We start from the raw sequence: 20,988 nt of genomic DNA on the forward strand, positions 1-20,988 counted from the left end.
GACATCTCCTGATGGAAATGGGGAAGTCACTGAGGGGTTTTTGAGGTGTTTAAAGAGAGATTTTTAGGTGTGAAAAGTTTCATTATTGAATTTGCGTCGTGTTGGCACAGAGCTCTTAGGGCTTCACGTGGAAAGGCAAATTAATTATCAAATTCTACTCCATCCCCTGTAAAGGGGATTATTCTCTGCCCAAAGGGGAGAGGGAAGGAAAATAGGGAGAGGGGAAAAAAAAAAGATATAAGCTGATTATAAACACAATCAGTAAGAGAGATTTATATAACAACACATAAGAAAACATGTTCTGACATTTCCTCACACAGCTGCAAGGAATGAACAATCCAAGGATTGGATTTTTCTTCTCTAGGATTGCAATTGATGACTTGATTTAAGGATTGGTCACAGAGTCTTTTCCTGGTGTATTCTCATCCAATCCAAGAGGAATTATTGTGTCCCTCAGGCTTCCCTGTGCTGGATGTGCTGATTTAAATCAAACAGGAATGAAATGCAAACTCCCCAGAGAGCTGCTGGTACCTGAAATCTTCCAGATTCCTCTGTACCTCTGGACAGACTTTATCCTGCATGGTTTGGATGAACTGGCGATGGAGCTCTTCAGGGAGGAGTTCTGGCCTTCTCCTGTCTGGGAGTCCAAAAATTCATGAATTATTCTTCTGAGAACACTCCCCACCTTCAATAAAGTCATTTCCCTGAATTAACCCAGCCAGGAGAACCATTTTTGCCTTTCACTCCCACCAACACAGCATCTCACCTAATTCCAAGGAGATTTCATCTGGAACTGGGACTTTCAGGTTCTGCAAAAGGAAAGAAAGGCTGGGAGAACCAACAGAGCCAACAACACATAAATCATGCAAGAAGATTCCCTCAAAAGCCAAAATCATACAATCTGAGGGTTTAAATTGAAGACTCACATCCTGAAGGTATATTTGATTTCACAAGGATTATTTAATCTGAAGATGTGGGATATAAAGCTCTGCTACAGCTCCTGGTAGTTTAATTCATGACAGCAAAGAATTTTCTCAGGCTTTCCAACAGACACATAAAATTTCCCAATGCTTGGAAGAGCCACATCAATACCCACAGCAATTATTAACTAAAAAGCAATGTAGGGCAGCCACAACTTGCTTATCTATCATTAAATTATTTCTCCTATCAGATAACAAATCCCCTGGGATTTATGGTGTTACCAGGCATCTGACACCATTCACTTCGCTGGTAACATTTCAACCAAAATATTCAAAAATTGTAAACAATGATTAAATTTTCTGAAGTTATTTATTAAACATTACTCCAATTTTTATTTTAAAACCTTTTTACTTTGGAAGGGCTTTAACCCTCTTAGCTTTCTGCAGTTCAGGTGAGTGGAGAAAGGTAAAATCAGCTTGCTGGATGTGTTTGAAAATGAGGAAAACAAGTGGAACCTACTGCAGCTCTGTCCAGGAAGAACTGGTAAAACTCCAGGAAAACTCGCCGGGTCTCTTTGGAGTTGGTCTGTTTGTACAGGTCTGTGTAAAGGTAGCACAGCTGTGGGGAACAGCAGGGCAAGAAATTAAGGGATGACCATGAAAACCCCCAAGATTTCTTCCCAAGGGTAAGAAATTAAGTGATGACCATGAAAACTCCCAAGATTTCTGCCCAATATTTCAAGGAATTCAGCATTGCTGGAGTGAAACTCTCCCCAGCTCCTCAGGGAGATGCTTTGGCAGTGGGGAGAGTGAATGGGTTGGGAAAGAAGCACAGAGAGCTCAGCCATCCCTGCAGACAACAAATCCCACACCTGAGAGTGGAATGAGAGCATTTCAGGAGCTGAACAATTATTTATAAACTGCCAAATGTAAAGGAGACAATTCTTTTTGTGCTTCTCCACTTATCTGAGGAGATAAACAAGGATTTATCACCCCCAGACCTGCACAGGACCTGAGTTTCTCTCCTTGCCAGGTGAATGCTCTCCTAGCACTGAATGCTACCCCAGATCTGCTAATTTCTGGTGAAGATTCCCCAATGTGAGTCAGGGAAACAATCCCAGAGCTTCTCACCAGGGCTGCAGGGTCAAACTGGGACACCACGTGGTGCAGAAGGACAGCCAGGTGAGCTGGGCGGGATTTGAGGAGCTCAATGTTCTGGAAGCAGCTGCACTGCCCATTGATCTGCAAGGGAAACACTGGAATTAGTCAGGAATGAGATAAAGCAAGGGCAGCTAAAATAACTCACTATGTCAAAGCTCACAGCAGCTCTACTGCTGTGAGAATAATTCAGGATTTACCAGAAGTTGAATAAGTGAAAGAAAATGAAATAAAGCGAAGTAATTTCTTGAGGTTGTGAGAAGAAAGAATAATAAAGACTCAAAGATGGATATTGTCATAAACTCTCCAAGTGTTTCTATTTTCTAATCCCATTCCCTAATTCTTATTTCACTGCTCAGCACAAACAATCACGGAGCACTGGCAGGTCAGGAAGAGAGGAAGAGAATTCTGCTTGGTGGGGAAAAAAGGCTAAAAGTGATTCCCACCTGCTCCTGTTCCGTGTCAAAATCATCATCCTCTGCTCCAATGATCTGAGTCCCCACTCGGGACAGAGGACTTCCAACACTGGACTGGGAATCCTGAGGAAGAGAAGGAAGAAAAGCACAATGCTGTGACTCTCCTTCACAGTAAAACCATTTTATTTTAAGTTAACATAAGATAAAGTAAGTTAAAGTAAGTCAAGTTAAGAGATATTAGAAACATTTTAACTCTTCTCAAAACTCCTCTCAACCTCAGATTCCCCTCCCAAAAGCTTCTCCCTGGATCAAACATTCCCAACCATCAGAGCAGTGGTTTAAGCCCAGCTGCATCACCAGGCAGGTGACACGTGACAAATGTCATCTCTGCACAGATGGAGAAACCTGGCTTTGGAATGACGAGCAGATGAGGGGAACAGAAATTCAGGAGTCATCCCAAGGATGATGATGTGCTCAGACAGGTTTGAACTTCCTGCTGTGTTCCCCTGCTGGAAACTCCAGCCTCCCAATGACTGAATATCTCAAAAAAGGCTGGACTCAAGGAATAAACCACGTGCAACTGCTCTCCTTCTTCCAGGCCCAGCTGTTTTACTGCTGATTAGATATTTCTCGCCTCTAAATGGCCCTGCTCTTAAGCTCCATAAACATTTACTCAGCTAATTAACTTCCCCTGCATCACTTTAATTGCATTTTATTTTCTAAAGCAAAGTTCAGGCACGCTCCATTTAGAAAGTGGGGGGAAAGCAGCAAGATTTTAATGGGCCCATTAGAGGAGATGCTGTTGTGACATTTGATGTTTTGTACTCACAGTATCTTGAAGCTCAGCCTTTTCTGGGCTCTCATCTGGATAAATCCTCTCCTTCAGGCCACTGCGAGGACTCTGGGAAAGAGGGAAGTTCAGTTCTGGTAAGTCTCAGCAAATCCAGGAAAGGGAGAACTGCACAGTGAAGTCTGTCAGCCACAGCAGCCAAAACTTCTCCTTTCTCACAGCAAAAGGAGGTGTGAAAAACCAGACTAAAATGTGTCCGACGTGCACAGCTACCAAACAAACAAAAAACCCCAAAACCCAAGTGAATGCAGAAGTTTTGCTCAGAAATCTGGTGACAGTGAGCAGCAGCAGAGCTGTAAAAATCACAGCCCTTGGCTTTCTTCTCCTTGCTCTCTCCACCTTTTCTCACAGTTCAGCTCTCCTCTCCTTGCTCAGGTAGAGCAGAGCCTTGGCTTGATTTGCAAAAATCACGTGATGCTGGCTCATCTTCAGTGTGCCCAAAGGTTTTTCCAGCCAGGCTGCTGCTCAGGTCGTTGCTTTCCAGCCTGGCTTTTTCCCAGCTGCAGAACTCTTTCCGCTTCCAAAGGTTTCTTTTGCCCCTGAACCTTAAATTTCCCAGAGCTCGACAGAAAAGCTGCAATGTTTGATGAGCAAATCACCTGCAGTGATCAAATACCATCCCCACTACTGACAGGACTGCGTTGATTAGGAAAAATAATTATGAATTTTGTTGTGCATTTATTATCTCCAAACACTGAGTGGGAGCTGGTCAGATTTGGAGTTGGAATATTTCAAAACAGAGCTGTGGATGCTCCCACCTGCCTCACCTTCCAACTGCTGGGACAAATTTAGCTCCCACACCCTTAAGTTAAACAACAAATCTTAGGGCAAATCCAAGCAGAGACTCTCAATTCCCCTGCACTAATCAGAGAGTGACTTAATTAAGGATTAGGCACCACGAGACTGCGACAGGGAGAGCCCAGGAGCACTCAGATTGATACCCAATGAGGAACACACCAAGAACCTTTGCTGGTGGAAGGAATTGAAGCTGATTTGGTGGAAGGAAGACTCTTTCCCACGTTCATGGCAAGCTGCCCACTGCCTGCATCTGAGTCACAGTGCTGCAGTTGGAATATTCCCTTCAAAGATGCTCTAACTGGCAAAAGGGTTTGGAGAAGGATCTTGGCATCCATCTTCCTTTGTCTGCTTACAGGGATTAATGCCAGGACAACCCAATCCTGGGTGAAACCCCAAAATCCACACTGTTTCTCTCCCAGTCTCTCATACCAGTCCAATAGAACAGCTTTTTCTCAGGGAAGGGATTTTTGTGGGTATTAAAGCCTCCATTCCAGGACACTCAGTGTCACTCAGGACAACACACAAAAAAATCTGCAAAGGGACACCAAAGGCAAGAGGGAGAGCAGCAAAGCCCTGGGGCTGTCACACTCACATCAGTAATGTCACTGTTGGGTCTGGAGGGGCTGTCACTGCTGAAATCCAGTCTGCTGCCACTGTCCCCACTCTCTGCCTCCCCCTCGCTGATCTGCAGCGATTCTGACACAGACCTGGAGGACAAGACTCCATCCTGGAAAGACAAAAGTGAGTTGGGAGAATATTTCAATAAACCATCCTTAACCAGCAGCTGTTTCAAAAGCCAGTTAACTAACATGATTCATAAAACCTTCTGAATTTTTCCAGAAAAGTCTGAAATGATTTTCTAAGAGAAAACAACAAAAAAACCAACACCAAGTTTTCAGCACTTAGAACACAGGCAGAGGGAAAAGGGGAAAAACAATACAACCTACATTTATTTTTCTCCAAAGTGAAAGCAAAATTGTTTCAAGCTCCCAAGAATGACTTCATGGGTGTATTTTAAGTCGCACTGACAGATAATAAACACATCACTGCTTGCACTTATTCTTAAAAGCAGTTTTTTTCCCAGCTGAGCTGAGAACCCACTGCAAAACCTCCTCCACATCCTGACTGCCATTGCACTTCTTGCCAACCAACTTCAAATCTCAGCTCTGGAGGGTGCAACCTGCACAGGCAACTCCACCAAGGCCCAAGAATTCCCCCTGGGAGCACTGCCAGGAGCAGGCTGGGGTACCTGAGAGCAGCCTGTGGCCTTGGACAGCTGCTCCTGCAGCTGAGGAATGTGTTTCTTCGCCTCCTGGATCTCCTTCAGCAGGCGGGTGGAGGGAGCTCGGCTGTAATCCTCCTGGAGGGACTGCAAAGGAATTGGGGCAACTTCAGGCAGATTCATTTCAGTGAGCAGCAGCACATCTGCACACCCCCCAGCAGCTGCTCCAGAATTTTATTCTATTTTATTTTATTTTATTCTATTTTATAGAGGTCTGCTGCTAACCCCCACCTTGCAGCAGCCTTTCCCCCCCAGCCCTCTCCAGCCTGCACAACTCCAGTACCTGCAGCCTCTCCTGCTCCTTCTGGAGCATCTTCCTCAGAATCTCCACCTTCTGGCTGTGGACAATGTTATTCTCCTCCTAGGAAATACAGAGAGGTTAAGGGGTGGGGTTTATCTGGTGGAGCTGGGCAGGTAAGGAAAATGGACATGCATATTTTTCACCTACTCCTAAGCATGGGCTCTGAAAAGCCCTAAGAGAATCAATTCAAATTTCCAAATCCTATGAATTTTCTGAATTTTGAACGTAGCTATCACCGTTTTAAAACCTGTATTTCTAATATCTCAGATAGGACTGGATATTTTTACTTGCAAAATGCTTTTCCCCCAAGTGAATAAATCCCCACTGACAGCATAAACACCCCAACGCCGATCTGAAGCGCAAAATAAATCAGGCCAAAAACACCTGAGTCCGTTTTTCATTTGGAAAGAAAGCTTGAAATCTTATCTTACCCCCATGAGCACCGGGCTGGTGATCCTCTCTGCACTTCCTGAGGTGCCAGGCGAGTGGGGAGATGTCATGATGGGAGACATATGCCCAAAAGCTGCCAGATCCACGTCGGAATCCGCCAGGGGAATCTGGGGTGACCCTGGTGGGCGCCCCTGGACAGTGAGAGCTACATAGGAACCCGCTGTGGGGACAAGGACAGCACAGGTCACACAGCTGGACATGTCCCTGGTGCTCTGATTTCCCTTGGTGAGAACAAAACTCGCACCACTCCTCCTTCAAACCAACCTGAGAGTGGTTTAGAAATCCGTTTAAATTTCAGTTATTCCAAAAACTTCCAGGAGAATCATCCCTTATCAAAGCAGGAAATCCAATTTCCAGCCCAGCAGGTCCCATTGGCAGCACACAAACACAAAATAAACCATGCCAGGCTGGAAGGAACCACCACCACCTCCTTCCTTGTACGAGAAAATCCACCAAGAACATATTTCAGGTATCACACAGCAGCGTGCATTAAGTGCCTGACTAGCTGTGGTATTTAAGGTGGAAACAAAAGATGGGAAAGCACCCAGGCAAGGCTTGATGGCAATTCAAACATTAAGCTAAGTAGAAGCTGCAGGAGAATGCAGCAGCTTAAATTGAAGATGTCAAAATAAGCCCAATTTCACTTCCCTGTTTCACACCCTCCCTTCATCTCTCAGCACTGACCTCACCCCTGTCACTCCACAGGGCCCTCCAAGTGATGCCTGTCATGCTTTAGAGGTGACAAAAGAGCTTTTTACTCACACTTGATCAGCTTGACCACCTCCAAATGGTTCGAGTGTGTCACCAGAGTTCCGTTCACCTGGGCAGGGAGAGGAGAAAATTCTGTGTTTAGCTCCTGATTTCCAAGCAATTCCCAACACTGCAGCAGAATGAGGAGCAGCATTTCCTTCTCCCCCATCTCCATTACTGTGTCTTTCAAGACATTAGCAGATAAATAATTTATCTTTCTAACAGTTTATCTCAGCGAGCAGAGCTCTGCAAAAAGGAAAGTGCACACACCAGAAGAACCCAAGCAGGCAAACAAACAAAAAAGAGCAATCCATCTCTGCCTGGGCAGAAAAACAACAGGGTAGCTAATTTAATTCATTCAATTCAATGCCTGCTTGAAATCCCAGCTCTATCTGTGTCAGGAGCTGCTGCTGCATTTTGCAGCAATACTTTACAGTCTTTTAAGTGACTGACTTGATTTCTTACTTGCTTGGGACTAAAAAAGAACACTGATCTGAGGGCAGCTAGGAGGAAACAGTAATTCAGGCAGGCTAGTTATTTACAGGTCATTATTAACAACTCTCTTTTCCTTCTCTTCCCTGCCATTTTTATTTTATTTCTTATACTTAAACCTGGTAGGATGTTGAACCTGCCCACGAAATTCTGAAATTAGAGTGATCTGGAGGAAGGCCATGCTCAGAACCCTGAACTTAGCCCATTCCTCATGCAAACATCACAGCAGACACATCCAGGACATTTATTTTTCCAGGGAAAGAGCTCATTCAACACAAAGGATCCATTTCTCTCCCACTTGCAATGCCCTTACCTTGATAATCCTATCGCCTGTCTGCACTCCAGCTCGCATAGCCGCTCCATCTGGAGAGGCAAAAAATCAGTCAGTTCTCATTTCAGCCCAATCATTTAGAGCAAAAATGGCTTTAAGACTTCTGTAAAACATGCAAAACACTCCTGCACTCAGCCAAGCTTCCTCTATCAGCTTAAAATCTCTGGGCATGGAGTCTGGAGCAGTTTTGCTTTCACCAGGCCACAAGGAATCATTTCCTCCCCGTGGGATGCAAGAGATCAGCTCCAAATCCAGAGGAAAAACCTCCCTACATCCCCACAGCTCCACCCCACCCTTGCACATCCCTTCCCCAGCCACAGCCACCCCTCCCAGGAGGATTTTTGAAGTTTTCTGCTCCAGCTTACAGACATTTCCAGCATCTCCACCATGGGCTCTCCACCCATGGCTGGCAGGTTTGGGAGGAGTTGGGCGGCAGTTGGGGGGCAGTTTGGGGGCAGTTGGGGAGGAGTTCAGGGGCAGTGTGTGGGCAGTTTGGGGGCAGTCTGGGGACAGTTTGGGGAGGAGTTCAGAGGCAGTGTGTGGGCATTTTGGGGGGGCAGTCAGGGGGCAGTTTAGGAAGAGTTTGGGGAGGAGTTCAGGAGCAGTCTAGGGGCAATCTGGGGAGTTCAGGGGCAGTCTGGGGGCAGTTTGGAGGGCAGTTTGGAGGGCAGTTTGGAGGGCAGTCTGGGGATGAGTTCAGGGGCAATCTGGAGGCACTTTGGAGGGCAGTTTGGGGGGCAGTCTGGGAGGAGTTCAGCAGTCTGGGGGCAGTTTGGGGGGCAGTCTGGGGACAGTTTGGGGGCAGTCTGGGGAGGAGTTCAGGGGCAGTCTGGGGGCACTTTAGGGGGCAGTCTGAAGGGCATTTTGGGGGCAGTTTGCATCTGGGACAGTTTGGGAGCAGGGAGGTTCAGGCATCTGGGCAGTCGGGGCACTAGGACTCAAGGGCATTTTGGCGGCACTCTGGGGATAGTTTGAGGACATTTTGGGGGCAGTCTGGGGAGGAGTTATGGGGCAGTCTGGGGGCACTTTGGGGGGCAGTCTGAAGGGCATTTTGAGGGCAGTTTGGGGGCCATTTGGGAGGTGGTCTGGGGGCACTTCGGGGGCAGTCTGGGGACAGTTTAGGGGCAGTCTGGGGAGAAGCTGGGGGTTACTTTGGGAGCAATTCTCACCTTCCTTGACAGACTGCACGAAGACAGGGTTGTCCCCGCTGACCGTCAGCCCAAAGCCGTTCTCATCGCGCTGGATCACCACACACCTCTGCACCAGGCCTGCAGGACACAGCAGGGACAGGAGAGGAACACAAAGAGACACAAGCCAGGCATCAGTCCAAGAGTTTATCCTCCCAGATAATCACAGAGTGCTCAAAGGAATGGGGACGACACAGCAGAGGGAAATATAGGAGAGACAGGAACAGGGCAGCAGTCCAGAAATGGAGAGGGATGTCAAGACAGGTCAAGCTTATTGCTGCAGCTCCACAAGGCAGAGGAATCTCACAGAGGTGCAGACAGCTCTGGCACATCAGACACAACCTCAGGTAAAAGCAGCTTTTAAAGAAGAGCAGCAGCACCCAAACCAATGAGCAGAGTTTCCCTTTGTCTGCATTAATAACTCAGAGGGCTGTCAGGTGCCACTGCACCACCAAAAGCATCTTCTACAAGCTGCTCTGAAAGAGAAGCACAAATCCCTCAGACTAATATGAGGGGGTTGGACTAAAACAGATCTATTGATCAGGCAAAATTCTCCCAATTCTCATAAAAAATCTCCTCCTGGGGCACTTCTGTTCTAGGAGAAATACTGCACGGAGCCAGAACAGCAGAAGTAAATACATGCAAACCACATTAATTGCCCCGAACAGAACTTCTGAAATAAAGACCATTTCAGGGCCAAAATCCCAGCAGAGGAGCTTGAATCTGCTCCTCCTTTAACTCTGTGAGACATCAAAGGCAACTTGTTTTGTTTCCTGGTATGCTGAGTATAATGTGAGCATAAATGCTGCTGCAGAGATAAATTCATTTAGTAGGTGCAGCACTGTGACCAGGTGGAATGCTGGGGATGCCTTTTGTTCACCTGGAAACAAATTCAGGGAAAGAAAAAAAAAAACAAGCAGCAGCCCTGGAATATTCCTTGCCAAGCACTTTTCTGGAAGCAGCTGCACAAAGCCTCCCACAATGGAGCTCTCACCCTAAAAAGTGATTTTAGGAACTCTGTAAAATGCTCCCATCATGTTCTTTTATTTACATCACCCTAATTTCTAACAGCTTGCTTTGCTTTTCCATTTCTAAAGGCACAGCAGACAAAATTCCTGCACTGGCACCTCGAGAATCAAGGCTTTCCCTAGAATCAGAATCTCTCAAGAATCAGAGCTCTCCCACATCAGATTCCAAAACTGCAGCAGTTTTTAGGATGGAGGGAACCCAGGGAACTGAGAAGATGCTGTCCCAGCCAGACTGGCTTTTCTGGAATGAGTTTTAAGGGCTGAATTGTAGCAGAACGTGGAGTCATACCCACTGCTCCCAAACCACCAGGGCTCCTTTCACTTCTCTGCAGCAACTCCCCATGGAAATGAGGAGCCTGGAGTGCAAACTGCCTGCCCAGCCAGTCCTGTTCCCCAGTGTGGCACAGGAAAATGGGTGTGGGAGGAATGGAGAAAGTCCTCCAGGATTTCTGCAGCACCATCCCATCCCAGTGATTCCCCTGCTGCCAGGGGCAGATCATGGGCTAGCTGGCACTGTGCAGGGCTGGGCAATGGATGGAAGGGAAAATCCCCCACTTTTCACCCCCTCTGCACACGGAGAAATGAAGAACATGCCTCTCCCCTGTGCACCTCCCCTTTTTTTATATGACCAAGCTTCTTCAAGTCTCACTTCCCAAGAATGATGCCCGGGGCTGGGGTGTGGGAACTTGTGCTATTTCAGAAAAACAGCTCCTTTCCAGCTCCATGCCAGCCCTACAGGTTTGATGAGTAAAGCACTAAACTCAGCTTTTGACTCACAAGGTCTGGCCTTGTTTAAAGGCACAGCAGAGCCCTCACTCTGCTCTTCCACTGCATTGCTTTTTTCTCCAGAAGCAATAATCCTTCGATCTACTGATAAGCTTCCCCCCTTGACCTGACAGAGTATAATTTAATTTAAGTTTATTCAAGTTAAACTCTTTCACACTCCACAAGCCTCAATTCCACCCAAGGCCGTTTTTTAAATTCAGAATGGACAGTTGAAATTAGCACAACTTGACCTGAAATTAGTCCAGAATTGCTTTTTCTTGTATTTGCTCCCTTCAGATAAGGAACAAACACTTAACCCTTTTCCTAATCCAACACAAAAGGCTGGAATGAGGTGGAGGAGATCCCATGCTTGCCTGAGATACACTTTATAGTGATTTTAATGAAGTTATCTGAAAGGTTCCTGTGACCTGCAGAAGCAGATCAGCTCTGATAGCTGATCAGATCAGCCCTGCCTGAACCAACCTTTAAATGATCTTTAACTCTGCTCATTCTGAAATATCTCACCATGATATTTCACTTTTCCCAGCTGAAACTTAGTGAGTATTACAAAGTCAACAGAATTCATCACTGACAGTCCTCAAAATCAAATCAATAATAATCTTATTCCCACACTTGCTTTCACTTGACAATATGTTATGAAGGGAGGAGACATCACTTAACTGTTCTTTAAAATCAAGAATGTCTATGTCTTGAGTGGGTTGATAAAATTCTGGGTGGGGGGAAAAAAACCCAATAAATCTCAATTTTTTTTATCCTCATGTAGATGAAAACTCCCCAAACTTGAGGTGTAGCCTCAAGCCAGGAGCAGAGCAAAGCAGCCAAACGTGTGCTGGAGTTAAAGAGGTTAAAATGAAAATGAAAGCAGAGGGAAGAGCTGCAAGGCAAGGCGAGAGGAGTCACCCTTCAGTAGGTGGCACTCGTCCCTCTCCCTTCTCCAGCTCTGCTCCAAGAGCCCTCGGGATGCTGGGGAAGGGCAAAGGCAGGACTTCTCAAGGTCACTGCCACCCCAGGGCCACAGGAATTGTCTCCAACAGCCTGGCCTGACACTTTTGGGCTTCCAACAGCTCCTCTGGTGAAAATCAGTTCTATTTTTCTTTCCTGCATGTCCTATTTAGAAATTATTCAGCAAAATACAGGATTTACCAACAAACAGAGCAGGAGTTGATTCTAAAAACCTTAGAGAATGGAGAGGATGGGGCTGGGATGGGATAGCAAAGCTGTCCCTGCCCATGGAATGAGTGCAACAAGATGATTTTTAAGGATTCTTCCAACCCCAACCAGCCTGGGATTCCATGGGACATGAATTCCTTCTCCCAAGGCTGCAGGAGCTGAGATTTGGGAACTAAAACCTCCCCTGGGGGCATGAGGCCACCAGAGGAAAATGCAGTCGAAGAGAGGGATTTGAAATGAATCATTGCATAAACAAAAAAGCAAACTCCTTGGGGTTTTGAGAGTGTCCAAGCGTTTCACTTCATTTGGGAAGCTTTCTGCCTATAAAATATTGTCAGGAATGCTGCTCCACAAAGAGAAATAGAACTTTTACAAAGGCTAGTTTATCTGGAGAAATGGAGGCCACAACATAAAGACATAAAGCTGGTAAGAACTGTAAAAAAAAAAAAAAGAAAAAAAATCCTGGGACAGTAACTCTCAATTTAAAAATGTCTCAAGCATGGGATTTTAAAAGAAAAAAAAAATCAAAAATTCATCACAAAGTTCAAGAAAATATGTGAAAGAGTTGGTGTCAAGTCCAGGCTGATATTTGGGGCAGAAATTGATGATTGCTAAATATAAAGGAAGGTATTTTTGGAGAGCAACCAAGTCATGGGAAAAAGGAAGAGAAACTGCTATCTCACCTACCACCCTGAAAGCTACTTTGAGCTTTAAGTTCATTGAAGAGATGAAAATTCTCCTTTGAGAAAAAAATATTAAATGGCACTAATTAGCAAATTACAGCATAACAAACTACACTCAGTCTCTCTCCTGATAATCTCAATTTTGTTGAATATACAAGTGTGAGATGGTTGGATTTATGAAAGAAAATATCTCACTGTGAGCTTCACGTCACTATAAATTCCCTTCTGCACATCAGAACAATTCCCCTCCCTGACCACTCTGCCCCTCCAAGCCACTTCAAGAAATCCTGGCTCCTTCATTAAAAATTTCAAGAGGTGAAAAACAAACATCCACACAAACCACACCTCCTTTTCCTGCTGTCACTCCAGCCTTCCCTATTATCCCCTTCCCAGCAGCCAACCACCATCCAGTCAGCAGCCAGGGAAATATCAGTACAGTATTTCTACTTGTAGGGTTTGGAATAGTTTGGCTCCATCCAAAGCAAACAGCAGAGTTCTCCACACATTCCACAGAAAGCTGGGAAAAGCAGACAAAGGCAGGCAGGGCAAGGCCACTGGAAAGGAAGGATGAGTGGATTTGCTCTCCCACAGATCCTGGATCCATCAGGAGCATCTGCAGGAAGCTTTGGGGAAGTCAGAGCTGATGGTAGGAAGTGCTGTTTGTGTCTGAAATACATGGAAAGCCTGAGCTCTGCCCAGGCTGGGGAGAAGGATAAACACACTGACATTCCAGCAAAGCCAGCAAATGTTTCCTGCCATTAACCCACTGCTCTGCACAGGGGAGCAGCATTGGGAAAATGAGCACAGGGAGCTGGTTGTTCTGACCAACCCAGCAAAGCTTCCAAATCAGAAAATCACCCCAAAAATCAGTGTTCAAACCCTTTCCATGCTCGTTCCTCACAAGTGTGCTCATTGCTCTTCATGGGGAAAGAGCACTGAGAGAAATGAGCACAGGGAGCTGGTTGTCCTGACTAACCCAACAAGGCTTCAAAATCAGAAAATCACCCCAAAATCAGTGTGCAAACCCTTTCCCTGCTCATTGCTCAGGAGTGTGCTGATTGCTCTGCATGGGGAAAGAGCAGCATTGGGAAAATGAGCACAGAGAGCTGGTTGTCCTGACCAACCCAACAAGACTTCAAAATCAGGAAATCACCCCAAAAATCAACTGAATTCCCTGCTCATTCCCCAGAAGTGTGCTCATTCCTCTTCACAGGGAAACAGCACTGGGAAAAATAAGCACAGAGAGCTGGTTGTCCTGACTAACCCAACAAGGCTTCAAAAACCAGAAAATCACCCCAAAATCAGTGTTCAAACCCTTTTCCTGTTCATTCCTCAAAGTGTGGCAGGAAGAATGACAAGCTGCAGCAAGCCAGCTCTCCCTGAGACAGGTTTCCATCAAGGCTCTCTGCAAAGCTGTTTACAGCTCCTGCAGGAACACTCTCACACCCTGAGGAACATGACTATCATATTACTTGAATAAAAAAAAAAAAAAATAGAAGAAGTGTGTGATTCAAAATTGCAGGGAATGTAAAGAGAGCTCATTTTCACAGAAGGAACAGGACACACCTCCCCAGACTGCACCAGCTTTTCCTAACATGCCTATGGTGGTTTAAACTCTGAATTTTGTATTCCAGAGGTGGGTTAAGGAGCTGGAGCACAGCCATGAACACCTGGCAGCTTTATTCCAGTGGAATGATAAAGCTGATGGCTCTGGAAGAGTCACTGCAGCCAAAATCCCCCAGCAGGTTAAGCAGCAGCAATTTTCTGAACAGATTAAAATCACAAAGTGTCACAGACTGTTTTAAACATGAATTTAAAAATAATTATAATTTTTTAAAAAGCCAGGAAAGCAAAAGAAAGGCAACCCATGGCTGGAACCAAGACATGCACACTTGGAAAAATATGAAATTCAGCCCAGGTCCAGGGGTATGAAGATGCTGATATGATCCAAAAAAACAACTTGTGAAAACTTATTACCTTCCAGATTCTAAGGTATGAATGCAATTATCTCTACAGACTGGCAATGGAGTCAGTCATTAGAGGCTGGGGAGTGTCACAGCCCTGAGACTGAAGGAGCAAACAGGTCTGTCACTGGGAAGGACACTTGGGGATATTCCCATCCCAAACTTGCTCTGTGACATTTATTCCAAGGTCACTCACTCCCTCTGGGACAGAGGACAGAGAAGTTCACATCCTTACATTATTTAAATGATTTCCCAACACGTTTTTCCATTTCTGATGAAAGGAGCTGACAGAGAAAACCTACAAACAACGCAGAAAGATGAACTGCTTGAACTGAATCCTCACACTGCCAGCAGCACCCAGCGACACCTCAGGGGTGCCAAATTAAACCAATTTTCATTCAGTTTCAATCCAATCCCAGCCACTGCAACACTACAAGCTGCTAACTGAAGCAGGATGGAGGGTCAGTCCCTGCTGCAGAGCCAACCATGCGGATCAGGGGAGGGAAAAGCCTGGGATGCACAGACAGGAGAAGCAGGAGCTGCCCAGGGGGGAGGCTGCAGCTTTGGCTTACCATACGTCTCGGATCTACTCTCCTCAGAACTAGACTTTGTCTTCTTGGAGGAGCTATCTGCACGAGAGCAGGAGAAAAGGAGAGAGAGATATAGAAAATATGGAGACCAAACATGAGAAAAAAAAAATAAAATAAAAAAAAACTTCATGAAAAACACAGATTTGGATTTATCGGGTTAAATCGTGCAAAACACAAATAAGATGGGAACAAAACACAGGTGGAACACTTGGAATAAGGGGTGAATAATACATGAAGACACAGGCAACACCACACAGAGTCTGTTACAGGATCCAGGACACAATCAATCAAAGGAGTTCTCTGCAATAACTACAGATAAAAAAACCAGTCCAAAAAAACCAGTCCAAGCACAGAGACTGTGGCAATGTTTCTCCCCAGAGTAAATAATCAACACAGGCACAGTAGAGTTCAGCATCCTGAATTCACCTCTTCAAAAGGAAAGGATTTTCTGCAGGGCAGAGTTCACCTATCAAGCCAGGTAACAGCTCTCAACTTGGGAGTGACTTTCTTCCAATTAAGATTAGAGGATTCCTGAAGTTTGTTTCTGGAGAAACTAAATTCCTTCTACAAAATGCTTTCCCAGCCTGAGACCTCCCCCAGCCTGAAATAATTCTACATGACCTATCCCAAAGGACAAAGCAAAGATGAGCACTGCATCAGGTTTTTTTTTTCTCCCTCACAGGATGTTTTTAACTGGCATTTCAAACCCATTTTCATTTATTTTGTGCACACTAGAAGGAGTTATGCAGCCAGTGGTAGAAACCACGAGCAGGGTGGTTTATAAACATCACCCTTGCGCACAAAAAAACCCCAAAAAGCTCCTACAAGTTGTGCCACCCTTCCACTCCCCTCCCCTGGGCTCCCCGAGCCCCAGGGAAAATCCTGAATGCACAGACAGGAAAAATGCACCTTGCATGGGGCTGGGAGGCTCAGACAGGAGCCTGGAAGCATTTAATGAACAGGGCAAGCATTGGGTTAGTGTTTTACAGAGAATAAAAACCCTGTGTGCACCCTCATTTCCCTAATTTAACCTCTGGGAAGGCTGAAGAAAAAAATAGGATAGCAAATCCTTTCAAATGAGGTGTTTATCTTAAAATGTGTCACGTCAGAAAGCTCCAATTCAATTTTCAAGTGGCAAGAGAGGGATCAAAACCTACTCAAGAATAAAACAAAGCCCCAAAAATTAAAACCCCAAGAGGGAAACCCAGCCCTGGCTGAGCCAACCACATCTCCAATTCCAGACTTGACTGAAGAACTCCTCACAGCTAATTACAGCCTTTGCCTCCTGACTTCTGTGAAAGTGGAAGTTGTTATAATTATTTACTGATACACTAATCCAGGTTGATGATTAGTGTTCAAAATCAAGCCCACATCCATCTCAATGCCCACACAGGGTAACACAGCTCCAAAACCACATTAAAACCCTTTTTCATTCTGCTTCCCTTCGCTCTTGTTGGGATTTTTTCCCGAATTTTAGGACTTTACCTGTGGGGTCAAAGTCGTGGGTGCTGCTGCAGCGTTCAACCTTCTGCTTCTTGTCAGCTGGAGACTCTCTGCTCAGAATGCTGCCATGTCTGGGGACAGAAAAAAAAAAGCACAAAATCCTCACACCAGAGCCCAGACCGCTCAGGAAGAACCTCACCCAGCTCTGCCTGCTCACCAGAAATTCAGATTAAAGCGCAGGCAGCTCGAGTTCGCTTGAAAAATTTATTCCCAGGCTGGATTCAAAGGGGAAAATGATCTCCCTTGCAATCTCTGGGAGTGGATCCAAGGTTCTAGGAGCAGCCTTGGTAACCCTCAGAATTAGCAACAGCAAGTGCACTCTCTTTATCGCTCAGCATCAGCCCATATTTTATTTTAAAAGCGAAATAAATTTCACGGCAAAAAAAAAAAACCCTCCTGAAATCTTGACTCTCCCTCCTTTCCCAGCAGCCTTTGAATATCTCTGCATGCCAAAATTAAAGATTTAGAAGCTCCCCAGAAGGAAGCACCTGCACATGATGTCCCAGCAGTGTCCCCTTGCCTGAGCAGCTCAAATCGCAGGTAAGATGAGCCTCCAGCCATGTCACAGAATGTCCCACTGCGCCCAGGACCCAGCAACAAATCTATTTGTGGCACCTTATCCCCATCTGGATATGGATTTCCTCACATCTGTAATGGGCACTACAAGCTGTGTTTGTGTGTACATATATTTATTTATTTATTTATTTAACTTTTAAAAGCGTTCCCCCTGCAAAAATGCTGCAGCCTAATTTAAAATACAGATTTAAAAAAAAAAAATCAAATTTCAGGAACTCACCTTGAAGGTTTTTTGAGAGGAAACCTGAAAAGGAAAAAGAACAGAAGTTTAACGAACTTTTGGGTTTCAGTATTAGGTTTGCTATCAACACTAAATACAGTTATTTCACATTTCTGTGTAAATAACCTCCACAAGAAAACAATCTTTATTTTCAAGGAACTCCAGGAACTTCCCATCTTTCAAACAACTGCAACAAAGCCAAAATTATATTACCTATTCCAAGTATTATTACATATACAGATAACAAAAGCGACAAATCCACAGCTGAAGGGAGAAAAAAAGTATATTTGTATTTTTAACTGAGGAAAACACGTGGGATTTACAGATCTAGGATTTTTTTTCCCCCTGAATTTGTTCTAAATGAAGACTCCACAGATGATTTATAGCTGATAATTCCCCCTAGATATATACATATGATTATTAATAGATAAGTATTAATAGATTATATCTATTAATGGATAATAGGTATAGATATATAATGTACTTATTAATGCATTGGAAAATTCTGTTTATATAGATTTTCCAGGAATTGCTGGGTGAGGGTTTCGAGGGAAGAAACTCAATCCCAAACAACTCTAACACCCCAGCAGTTACCAGGGCAATAAATTACCATTAACTTTTAAATTCTATTTTATGTTTTCAGTTTAAACAGACCCATTTGGTACCAACCAAGAGTCCCATGGTCAATCTGGATTAAAAAGGGACACCAGGAGGGCAGGAGAGTGACAAGGAGCAGCTCCAGTCAGACTGAGCTGGGAGGAGCTTGGAGCCAGGTGGGGTTTGGTTTCTTCTCCCAGCAATGAAAGGATGAAAGGAGGAATTTCCTCCTGGCAAAAGGTTGTTGAGCACTGGCAGGAGCTGCCCAGGGAGGTTTGGTGTCCCCAACCCTGCAGGTGACCAAGGAATGTGGCATTTCTGTCATTGTGAACTGAGCAATTCCCCATCCAAGAAATCAATCCTGCACACACAATCAAACCATGCTCCTCCAGTTTTCCACACCATTCCAACCAAAATCCCTCCAGCAGCACCCCAAATGCTCCCCTTGTCACCTCCTCCCCTCCACCTGCAGTGGCCCTAAAGCTCCACAGCTCCCTCCCCACGACCTGCAAAGCAGAACTAATCATCTCCTGGAGCAAGACCTGTGCCATGCCGTGGGGATCCACCCAAAACTGGCCAGCTCCCACATGCCAATGCCCTGTGCAAACATGCACTAATATGGAACTCTGAAACCAGCAGCTGATGACACATTAGGCGAGGGAAATTAAAATGTTGTCTGCCTGTTCCTGGAAATAATTACAGCCAGCGAGACACTTGCCATCTTTCAGATAACAGCGTGGAATTGAGCTGAGCTACAGCAGCAGCTTCCAAAGGAAGGGGGAAGGTAGGGCCTGGGATTGCAGAAACAGCAAAAAGGTAATTAATTGGAGGCAAGAAGATGTATTCCTCTCTCTTTCTGCCCCCAAAAGCTCTGTTTGAATCGGAGAAGTCTGGGAAATCCACTCTGATTCAGGTTAGAAACATCCTCTCCTCATTCTGCTCTACCTGCAAAGCCACAGCTCTTCAGCATCCCATCCTCCCATTTCCAAATCTCAGCCTCTGAAGGAGGACTTGGTGCAGGGCAGAGCTTGAATCCCAAAGCTGAGCAAACCAAAGTCATCTCAGGCCAATCCAGCCCTGCCTGAACTCTGAGCAGTCAACAGATGTACAGCAATCAAGTGGTTCATTGAAAAGCAGAAAAAAGGGGAAAAAAAAATTCAGGGAAAGACGCTTAGGATGAATTATATCCTATTTTTTTATCTAATGCATTTGAACTTTTGAGCTGCATAAAAAACCCTAACATTGTTAACAAGCCTTTTAATGAAAGATTTCAGTGACAATCTTTATCCTCGTATTTATGAGGTTCTCATCAGGCTCTGCTCCTGCAGCAACAGGCAGAGTTTGGGGGTAACACCAAGTGAATTTCCTGTGGTACCTTTTGGGCTGTTCAGAACCCACTGTTACCTGTGAAACACAAATGTCCTATTTTTCAGGTCCAGAAGTTATGCAAAACCTTTTTGCTTATTATACCTAGGCTGGTGATGAATTATTTAGGAAGGAGCCCTAAAGGTTTTGTAAATAAAGCAGCGCTGAAATCGCTGGAATTTTTTCTGGTGACCCTTTTAAATGTGTTTTGACACTATTGGTGAACATAAAGTTCCTGTGGGGTGGTGGGAGCCAAAATCCCCTTGGTGCTAATCCCTGACTGTGCTCACAGCTGGATGGTGTAAGGGCTCAGGGAATATTCCTGAATATTCCTCCCTGGAAGAGACTCCAGCCCAATGCTTCCTCCAAAAAAACCTTCCCTCCTGCACCTGAAATAATTCTTAGGCATGGAGCTATGAAATCACAGAAATTCAAGGTGGGAAGCAGCTGAACTGAGGCTACAATAGTGATTTAAACTCCTTGCTGGGAGCATTCAGCACCACATTCCTCCTTTTTTCCCAGTTCCCTGCCTCAACACTACCTGGAAGACATTCCTCATTTCCCAACCTCTGTGTCACTACAGCAGGAAGCCAAGCAAAAATTGATAAAATCCAATCAAAAAATCACAGAGCAGCTTCTGTGAGTTTACCTGAATTTCAGCACAACTGATCTTCACTTGGAAATATTATTAAATCTGAAAGCAGCTTTGAAAATCCCCTCAGCACAACATCATCCAAATGCATTCTACAGCACCCAGCACAACATAATTCAAATTCAAATCTATTTCACCTCCTGCAGTAAACAGCAGCAAGGAGGCAGAGCAGGGTGTGGTGAACAGCTGGAGCCTCAATTCCAAACGGAGCTGGCAAGTTTAGGCTCCACGATAAAAACCCTGTAGACATTTTGTCTGATAACTGATGAACATCAGCACATTTTCAAACAAGTTGTTCCACTCTCCCAAACACCAGCCCCAATTAAAAGCCAAGGCAGATTTTTGTTCCTAAAACGCCGGGGTTTGAATAATTTAAGTCATTTAAATGCAGCAAATTACTCAAAAGTGTGTCTTCCTAGTCATGCTCCATTAGGAAAAGCTATTTAAGTGAGGAAAATACACCTACAAGTACTAACACCGTGGATTAAACATTGTATTTCAGGTTAGCTCACACATATGCACCACCAGTGCCTGATAACCACCTCGAAACCAAGCAGAAAAAGAGAATTTTAAGACTTCACACCAGAGCAGGAAGGATTCCCAGCTTCCAGCAGTACAAAGCATTCCATTCTAGCCCAGGAGGTTGAAAATATAGCTGACCATAAATAGCACAGCATCCAGATAACCATGTTGGGTTTTTATTTTTTTCCCCCTCCCCTACTAAAATATTACCAGAATTCAACTATCTGCTATCTCAAAAGCTGATCAAAGAGAATAATATTTAGATTCAAACAAGGGTTTCAACCTTGGAAATATTTCTTCATGTGCCTAACTTTAGTCCCAGGGCTGCTCACACGCCTGAAATGAAGCTTTGTGTGTTTGCACCATGCAAGGAGAAATTACTCCAACTTGTGCCCAG

At 44.9% G+C, this 20,988-nt stretch overlaps 1 protein-coding gene and 1 long non-coding RNA gene across 6 annotated transcripts in view; one reads left to right on the forward strand and one right to left on the reverse strand.

The window, feature by feature from the left end:
* The window catches only part of ARHGEF12 (Rho guanine nucleotide exchange factor 12), a 69,933-nt gene that overhangs the window by 22,343 nt on the left and 26,602 nt on the right, over window positions 1-20,988 (reverse strand). For 2 of the 5 annotated variants that reach the window (XM_085081753.1, XM_085081752.1), the window contains exons 2-17: window positions 17,456-17,479; window positions 16,642-16,730; window positions 15,139-15,195; window positions 8,918-9,016; window positions 7,731-7,780; window positions 6,938-6,995; window positions 6,157-6,335; window positions 5,708-5,785; window positions 5,392-5,511; window positions 4,735-4,869; window positions 3,324-3,395; window positions 2,525-2,617; window positions 2,052-2,162; window positions 1,441-1,539; window positions 767-809; window positions 532-637 (exon numbers count right to left, since the gene is read on the reverse strand). In XM_085081753.1, the coding sequence (XP_084937879.1) occupies window positions 532-637; window positions 767-809; window positions 1,441-1,539; window positions 2,052-2,162; window positions 2,525-2,617; window positions 3,324-3,395; window positions 4,735-4,869; window positions 5,392-5,511; window positions 5,708-5,785; window positions 6,157-6,335; window positions 6,938-6,995; window positions 7,731-7,780; window positions 8,918-9,016; window positions 15,139-15,195; window positions 16,642-16,730; window positions 17,456-17,479 (1,413 nt within the window). Of the gene's footprint in view, window positions 1-531; window positions 638-766; window positions 810-1,440; window positions 1,540-2,051; window positions 2,163-2,524; window positions 2,618-3,323; window positions 3,396-4,734; window positions 4,870-5,391; window positions 5,512-5,707; window positions 5,786-6,156; window positions 6,336-6,937; window positions 6,996-7,730; window positions 7,781-8,117; window positions 8,156-8,917; window positions 9,017-15,138; window positions 15,196-16,641; window positions 16,731-17,455; window positions 17,480-20,988 lie in introns of those variants that run through there. The other 3 variants (XM_085081755.1, XM_085081754.1, XM_085081756.1) reach the window with 2 other exon arrangements.
* LOC146427513 (uncharacterized) lies at window positions 9,013-11,466 on the forward strand. Its single transcript, XR_014856382.1, has 2 exons — window positions 9,013-9,282; window positions 10,033-11,466. It is a non-coding gene; the product is annotated as an uncharacterized LOC146427513 (long non-coding RNA).

This window comes from Lichenostomus cassidix, chromosome 24 (genome assembly GCF_008360975.1).
Source record: "Lichenostomus cassidix isolate B80296 chromosome 24, HeHo_3.0, whole genome shotgun sequence".
Taxonomy (NCBI): domain Eukaryota; kingdom Metazoa; phylum Chordata; class Aves; order Passeriformes; family Meliphagidae; genus Lichenostomus; species Lichenostomus cassidix.